The sequence below is a fragment of the Sinocyclocheilus anshuiensis genome, unplaced genomic scaffold (assembly GCF_001515605.1).
Source record: "Sinocyclocheilus anshuiensis isolate Anshui unplaced genomic scaffold, SAMN03320099.WGS_v1.1 scaffold180, whole genome shotgun sequence".
Taxonomy (NCBI): Eukaryota; Metazoa; Chordata; class Actinopteri; order Cypriniformes; family Cyprinidae; genus Sinocyclocheilus; species Sinocyclocheilus anshuiensis.
Genome location: NW_015554093.1, coordinates 1,007,440 through 1,015,383, shown reverse-complemented (window position 1 = coordinate 1,015,383; position 7,944 = coordinate 1,007,440). Strand labels below are relative to the sequence as shown.

The window sequence follows — 7,944 nt, the reverse complement described above, 5'->3', positions numbered from 1 at the left end:
TACAAGGTTTAAAATGTTCATGAAATATTTTCAAAAAATACTGACGTTTTGAGCAGCTGCGTGTTTGAGCTGCATTCCTCTAGGTCAAAGATGAAAAAATGGGATTTACAATAAGTCATTTACAACATTATTTTGACTTGAGTTTATTTATTAATGAGTAATGTATCTTTTGAGTGAATGTGCAAATTTTTAATGTTATCAGGTTTTACCATGTTATTACAACATTTAACCACTTTTTATTAATTTAAAAATTGAGAAATTCTTTCAAATTTAAATCTTGTACAAGAACTACAGCAAAACTCAGTTTGATGCATATTTTAATCAATATTTTAGAAATTTAATTTGAATATTACCAGTACTGACTTCAATGGATTTCATTAAATTCCTTTGAACACAACTGCTCAAAACATTCAAAACATGATTACTCTGAAATTTTTAATGTAAATGTTAAGTTTAAGTGGTTAAATGTTAAGTAATGTAAGGTCTTTCATGACACTACATATGCTGGGGTGTGAATTTGATAGGTGCTTGATATTAAAATAAATGGTGCTTGAAAAAGTCCTTGAAAGTCCTTGAATCTGGTGTTCATGAAAGAGTGGGAACCCTGTATACAGCGCACCAGTAGTGAAACTAAAACATTCAGATCAATGTTCATGTATCTGTCTCACCCTCCAGGTATTACAGCATATATGACTCCGGAGACAGACAGCCCCTGCTGGACGCCTACCATGATGGGGCAGCTTTCTCCCTCAGCATTCCCTTCACCCTGCAGAACCCTTCAAAGTACAGTATACCTTCTCTCTCCTCTATCATCTATTCAACATCACCACTGTTGACTTGTACTGAGCAGTTTGATCTGATCTTTCTTCCACATGGTCTGCTAACATTTACCTTGTTTTCCTCAATCCTCAATGTCTACAGAAGTAGTTTAGGGGAATATCAGAAAGACAGTCGCAATATCAGACGTATGAAAGACGACCCCAGTAAGTGATTATTGAATAATCTAAATCAAGCTTCTGTTGTCTTCTAATTTGTTTTTGCAACATTAAGGCGCGATCACATTTCAGCCAAATTTTGCGGGCAAAAAACCCAAGCAGCTTTCTGTTGGTTAAATTATGTGAGCAATTTGAGCACAAGTAAAAACTGTGTGAGGAAAATTTCGCAGAGCAATGGTAAATGTGGCTGTGTATTGAGTATTGAATTGGGTCCTGAATCGTGTGTGACGAGTTGTGCCATTTTCTTTCAGCTACACGGTTTCGTTTGATTAAACACACAAGATTAAATGTGGTGGCTTTCCTGAACGAACTCCCCAAAACTCAACATGACATCGCCTCTTTGATCATAGACGTCAACACCTACACAGTGAGTCAAACTTGCATATTGCATATTTCACATTCAGATTTGCAGTTCTAATAGCACCTGTGTTGTCTGCAGGCTACATTGTTGGCATTTACAGTCAGTGGAGTTTTCAAAGAGAGTGAGTTCCGTCTAAAACGATTCAGAATCAATAGTTTACTCTGAACAGAGTTTTGTGACACGGAACATCATTTTCTCTTCATTTATTTATTTATTTTTTTAAGTAGATGGCAAATCCCGAGACTCATTCAGAGCCTTCTCCCGGGTGTTCATCGCTGTTCCTGCTGGAAATGCTGGGTAAGATCTCACATATAAAAATCTATTTGGCTTAATGTGCCATTGGTCATATCATTGTAACATATTTTCAACTCTTCAGTCTGTGCATTGTGAATGATGAGCTCTTCGTTCGAAATGCCACTACGGAGGAAATCCGACGTGCGTTTGTTGCTCCAGCCCCCACACCGTCCAGCAGCCCTGTGCCCACTCTGTCTGCCCCTCAACAAGAAATGCTTGCTGCCTTCTCCCAAAAGTCTGGCATGAACCTAGAATGGTCTCAGAAGTAAGGACTACAATACATGTTTATTATTGCTTTTTTTTTGGAACAGAATATTTGTTCTGTTCCTAGATTTATATAAAGATGGATAGCTTGTCATGGTCAGAACTTTCTTGACTTAATAGACTTTCTTGTTTTTTCAGGTGCCTACAAGACAACGATTGGGATTTTGACAGGGCTGCTCAGATCTTCACCGGCCTTAAGGTACGCCAGTGGTTCACAGTAACAAATGCTCATGTGTCCTGCATTTATCTTATGCGTGTCTTTTTGTCCTTTATTTATTTATTTTTTAATAGGCGCAAGGAAAGATCCCAGATGTCGCATTCGTCAAATGAAGAGTTATTGTTGGGGGTTTTATGGAAACCCTAAACCGCAAGGGGTCTTCCTGATTCTTCCCACCCCCACAAAATTCTGTAGTTATTTTTTTCTCCATATTTTATGGATTCTTTTTTTTTCCTCGAAAGAAAGTTCTCAATTTAATTTCTTTAAAATGAAAAATTAAGTTTACAGAGCAAAAATAAGACAGGAAATAGGAAAAAAATAACTCGGGAAGGCACTAAGACCATTTTTTCCCCACTATGTGATTTTTTTTTTAATTATTATTTTGTGAATGTTTTTTCTCCCCTAAATTTGCGGTTCAAGGTTTCCGTTAAGTTTTAACTGTGTCGTCATGTCCAATTTGGGACAGATATGACAAATAAAGTACTTATTCAATGCTTGTTGTGTTTTGTAAAATAAATATTAACCATGATCTTATGTACTAGACTCTAAGAGTGAATAATATTTTACTGTGAATTACAGCTGAGAAGGAAAATTATAAGACTGTTTAGTACAATGCGTCTCTATCAAAAAAGGTGAATGTGCCATCATCATAAATCATATTTGCATCCCGGGGGCACCCGTATATTGTTTTACTTCTATTCTACTGTATGAAATGCTTCAAAAAATCTCACCAAATTGGATGCAGTCATGAGGAAAATGTTTATTGCTGCTTGGGTAACCACTATACTGTAGGTACAACAATGAATTATTGCCCCAAGTAAACAAGTTACTTCCTCACATGGGTTTCCCCACAGCATATGCAATAGTGTTGTTCATTGTTGGGAATTTCCGTTACACTGTTTCTGGAATGATAATTGGGTCTATGACAAGAGGGTGACGGACCATACAGTGTAAACTGATTACACTCAGTAACTCTTAAATCTCACTGAGAAAGTTTGGGGCCAAGCTGCAGGTCAGGCCTGTCCCATCAGGCTCCACGCTGAGCTTCAGGACCACGCCATCTTCAATCAGCATGGCATACCTGCACATTCACAACCAGGATCAGTGAGAGGCAATTGAGAAGTGAAAGTGTCAGTTCCACATGAAAGTGAAAGTTTGACTAAATCATACACTTATTTGACTGTCATCTTCACATTCTATGGAGAACTATCCCATATTTTTAACGTACGAGTAATTGTGGCCATTTGTAACTTGAATGTGTGAGACTTCCGGTTTCATCCACTTCCAGTTATTCTAGCTGTATAAAAACAGTCTGTTATGCTGCTTGATAGTACAAACTGGTATTTCTTATATAATTGTAATGTACTGTTGTACTTAAAAACACATTGGTTTATAGTGCAAATAATTTGACTATTGCGGTGTTTACATTTTTTATAGCGGCTAATGAATCGGAAGACTTGCACATTCACAGAAAATCATTTATTTCCATGTTGCAAGATAAAGTGGATATCGTAATCATGACTGAGGGACATGTTTTGTTCAGGAAGACGGTCATCTCACCTTTGAGACCTCAAATTTCCAAGCACCTGCATCAAGTGATCATTGTTCAGGAAGAGATCCACAGCCTGTACGGAGGAAAAAGAGGTTTATAATGTCTATATATATCTCAAGACAGGGACTGCATTTTAAGTAAAATAACATTTAATCCAGTGATATTTCCTGGTTTCAATGGATGAAGGTGCTTCAAAAGCAAGTGTCACCTTTGTGAACGCTCCTGTGGGATCAGCCAGCATCCGCACCTATAATAAATCAACCATATAATGACTCATTAGATAATTCCAGTCTGTCTGTCTTTCTAAACCCTTAAAGAGACAAATTAGGCTGGGTTTTAGTAAAAAAACAGGTTAATTACGGGCGGAGAGCTTTCCCACCTTGCCGTCTGCTCCGTTATCTTTTCCCCAGGCAGACATGACAAACACATCATTAACAGACAAGCATGCGATCTCATCCACACCTTTGGCTCTCAAATCCCCAGCCATCTGTATGAACCCTGGGAGATGAGTCTGAGAAAACACAAGTTAATAAAGACAAACAAGACACTTACAGACTGCAGTAATAGGATGAAGAGAAATGTGCACATTTATTCAAAACTTGCGTTATTTTACAAATTAGATTTATTACACAGTTCTTTCACAAACTTACTATATAGGGGTCTTCAGACTTTTTCAGGGACCAACTAAGTGTCTCAGTTCAGGCCTGGCCATTACTAACATGCGTATAGCTATACAGTATTTGTATTGCTTGTGATGGTGCATTGCAAAGCCATTAAAATTATTATTGATGTACTGAGCCACAGTACATTTTCTTATATTTTAATGTGTTAGATGTATTTAGCTGAACTTTTAGCTTTGGATGAAGTGAACTTAATCATGTATTTTTGTTTAATGTCCCCCCCCCCCCACAAAAATTAGCTTGAGATTGAAAATTAATTGGTGGACCCTATGTTGTAGAAGTTTGTTACATCTTAATGCCAGAAGATCCCATGTTGATACCTTTGAACATCCAGGTGTGAATGCTCCTGGCACACCAAAAAGCACTCCTTTTTTGCCCTTGAAGAGTTTGGCCATTGAGATGCTATTCCCCGGGTCTCCCTCCTGGACCGATACATCGGGAAGATGTTGACCAACCTGAAGAAAACGAAGCAGCAGAAAGCACATAAAACTGATCAAAAAGTTTCACGTCTTAATCCATTATTTATTATTGAGTCAATTAATTTCCACAGCAACACAAACACAAGAGCTCTGATGACAACAACTGTTCCAGTAAACTATCCAATTTCACAGATCATGTGCTGTCACCCCAGAGAGAGAAAAAAAAAAAGTTTGGACACACTTGACTGAATGGTTCTTGTGATTGGACCTTATGCTGGGAAACTCTGTCATGACTCACTCTCAACAAGGACCTGGTATTTATATAACAACAAATGTTGTTTATTGACCTTAGAAAGTGTCAAACAAAATTTTATTGAATTTAATAGATTTGTGCAATTCTCCAGCAATAAACATAAAAAAAAAAATTATTGTCATTTCAACAATTAAAGACAGAAAAATAATGATAAACCTGTACAAATACATGATAAACTGTAAGATCTAACACGGCATTTCTTTCAAATACTGTTAAATGTACAGTTCTTGGAAGTAAAAAAAAGAGTAAGTAATCTAATAATTTACAGAGAGGGTTTATGTTACATCTACTTATGATGAGCTTTTATTCATCATCATGTGGCTTTCTCTACCACTTGTGTTTTAAAGGAAGACAATACATTTTAGTACTTTGGTATATTAATATTAAAAGAGTTAATGAAATATACTTTTTACTGAAAATTTAATTTGAATCCATAAATATTAAAATGTTGCTACCATTTCTTTTAGTTCTGGCAATCACAGCTGCTGTTTTTACAGTAAAAACAAACAAAAATAAATCGCAGTCTTATTTTTAACAGGGTAGATAGAATTGATCAAACTAGTTTTTTTTTTTTAGAAACCTAGAAACAAACTAGGTTAGATAGTTTGGGACTAAATTATGATTTATAGTAACCTCACAAACTCGGTTAATAATAATAAATAATAAATCTATTTACCATAAACCTAAAAAAAACTTTGATCATTTTAACAATAACTCAAATAGTTGATAAACTCCAGAATTGAATTTTTTAGAGTTTAAATAATAATAATAAAATAAAAAAAGAAACAACTCGTTTTTCTTTTAGATTATGTACAGGGATACTTTAATGAGCATGTAATGTAAAATAGTATTTATTTTATCTTCTCTTTTCTCGTAATTTCTGGGCATGCATAATTAATAACTACGTAATTCCTAAAGTAATGTTTATGTTTTGTCGTATTATTTACTGACACTTGTGTCTGCTAATGTATTTGTCTGCTAATGTATGAAAATCTTTGTTATATTGTTTCGCTGATCATGTTGTTGCTGTTGCATAAGTGCACTTACGTTGCATAAGTGCCACAAAATAACTGCATTTCTTCTCGCTGCGCATATTAGTTCAATATTGAATAAATAATCGATCATATTTTAATAGAAGGAACGATGCTGTCATACGAACTCATCTCCACAGAGAGCACGCGACACGACGCGACAAACGCGAACGCTTCCGTTCTCATCAAAAGTGAAGAGGAGAGTTTCCAGAAATGGTAGTTCTGCCGCTTCACTCGCGTTGTGCGCCAGGCCTACAAGGAAATGATTTACTCCCTTCACTAAAGTCTGACTTTAACTGGTCGCATTTGAATATGTATCAGGAAAAGAAAATCACAACAAAAATCTCAGTCTGCTCACGCAACATCACGGACACCACTGAAAAACAACCCGTGCTTGTCTTATGTAATGCGCGTAATAAAAACACTCATGGCCGCCACAGTATCCAGAAGCATCTAATGCGTTTATTTTAGGCGACGCCCGGCGAAAATAGTGCCAAGGTCATGCGCAACGCTAACGCCAGTCCTGTCTCTGGATGTCCTTCTACAGTTCTTACCTGGATCGGCATGCTGGCGATGCGTGTGGAGTGCAGCAGTCTAATGCAATGGGCGGCACGGAAGCCTTTCTGTAGAAATGTAGTGGAAATCATGGGTTTTTATAGGAGCAGCAGCGACGGGCACAGCAGCTCAGCAACGCCTGCGGGAACACATCACTCATCCAGCCGTCAGGTCACGCCTCCCGCCCCGCTACTAAAGGATTTTCATCGAAGCACCTGCTTAACTTCATTACACGATTAAAGATAATATACTGGTATTAGGACAGTAATTAACTGTTAATGCGAAACCAAAAATTACTCCACCCTCACAGTCTGTCCAGCTGGATTATGTCGTTTTAACTTGCTTGCCTTTGTTGTAGATGACAGAATTTTTTTCTTCAGTATTCTGTAAAACGGGTGAAAAGGTAAATTTCTGTAACATATCAGACAACAAAATGCTTAAGAGTTAATAGCACATTTGAAATATACTGAGATTTGATCATGCCTTCAGATAGTAACAGGTAAATTTTTGGAGAGTTTTACAGTTTCGGCATTTGCATTACAAGCCTTAAAATCAAGGTCAAATTAAACTATACAATGTGCTTTTTTTAAGAAGATAGTTAATGCTGATATTTCAATAAATGTGAATGTATTATTTTTTGATTATAAGTTGTTTACTATTTTAAAAAATGATGGTAGACAATGTGATAAAAATGAAAGGGCGTTTAATTTGTCCTTGAAGAGTTTAGTTCATGGAAAAATTATGGTGTAATTGCGACAAATGGGTTTTTTTCTTTGTGTTTTGAGTTATGCAATTATAAAGGGGAAATTTTTTAATGATACTATATCCAGTGTTGGGGTAACGCATTACAAGTAACGCGAGTTATGTAATCAGATTACCTTTTTCCCAAGTAACTAGTAAAGTAACACATTACTTTTTAATTTACAAGAGAATATCTGAGTTACTTTTTCAAATAAGTAACGCAAGTTACTTTTTTTTTTTTTCAATTTATTGATTGACAGCTCTCCTGTCCCCATGTTGAGAGAAATCAGAAGATGTTACTGTAGTTCTGAAATAAATATGAATATGCATTAATTCATCTCACTCACAAAAAAAAACACAGATTCAGTATTCCTCAAAATGAATAACAATAATGCAACTCAGAATATGATGCAAACCTGCAATAATTAAATGTTAAACAACACAAATATCCTTTATGTATTTAATCCCATTCTATTAACCAATGTCTTTGCTTCTGACCTTCGATGATCCAGTTCAACCATA

The 7,944-nt window shown here is 36.1% G+C and overlaps 2 protein-coding genes across 3 annotated transcripts in view; one reads left to right on the top strand and one right to left on the bottom strand.

Moving 5' to 3' along the window:
- LOC107669360 (nuclear RNA export factor 1-like) overlaps positions 1–2,665 on the top strand; it is an 18,706-nt gene extending 16,041 nt beyond the window's left edge. Inside the window, exons 14-21 of one of the 2 annotated variants that reach the window (XM_016461541.1) lie at positions 676–783; positions 922–983; positions 1,247–1,362; positions 1,435–1,477; positions 1,581–1,653; positions 1,733–1,915; positions 2,053–2,113; positions 2,206–2,665. In XM_016461541.1, coding sequence (XP_016317027.1) covers positions 676–783; positions 922–983; positions 1,247–1,362; positions 1,435–1,477; positions 1,581–1,653; positions 1,733–1,915; positions 2,053–2,113; positions 2,206–2,244 — 685 coding nt within the window. In that variant the 3' untranslated portion in view covers positions 2,245–2,665. The remainder of the gene's footprint in view (positions 1–675; positions 784–921; positions 984–1,246; positions 1,363–1,434; positions 1,478–1,580; positions 1,654–1,732; positions 1,916–2,052; positions 2,114–2,205) is intronic. The other variant, XM_016461542.1, reaches the window with a different exon arrangement.
- A 206-nt stretch (positions 2,666–2,871) lies between these two features.
- Positions 2,872–6,858, bottom strand: LOC107669361 (peroxiredoxin-5, mitochondrial-like). The gene is made up of 6 exons (XM_016461543.1): positions 6,681–6,858; positions 4,684–4,818; positions 4,063–4,194; positions 3,892–3,930; positions 3,692–3,756; positions 2,872–3,212 (listed from the first exon to the last, which is right to left on the bottom strand). The coding sequence occupies exons 1-6, from the start codon at positions 6,771–6,773 to the stop codon at positions 3,107–3,109; spliced, it is 570 nt and encodes a 189-aa protein (XP_016317029.1). The 5' UTR covers positions 6,774–6,858; the 3' UTR covers positions 2,872–3,106.
- Positions 6,859–7,944: the final 1,086 nt, after the last annotated feature.

Coding starts and splice junctions, on each gene's coding strand:
- LOC107669361 (XM_016461543.1), bottom strand. CDS start 6,773: ATGATTTCCACTACATTTCTACAGAAAGGCTTCCGTGCCGCCCATTGC. Junction 3,931..4,062: donor ATAACGGAGCAGACGGCAAG/GTGGGAAAGCTC, acceptor GATTTATTATAG/GTGCGGATGCTGGCTGATCC. Junction 3,757..3,891: donor CCACAGGAGCGTTCACAAAG/GTGACACTTGCT, acceptor TCCTCCGTACAG/GCTGTGGATCTCTTCCTGAA.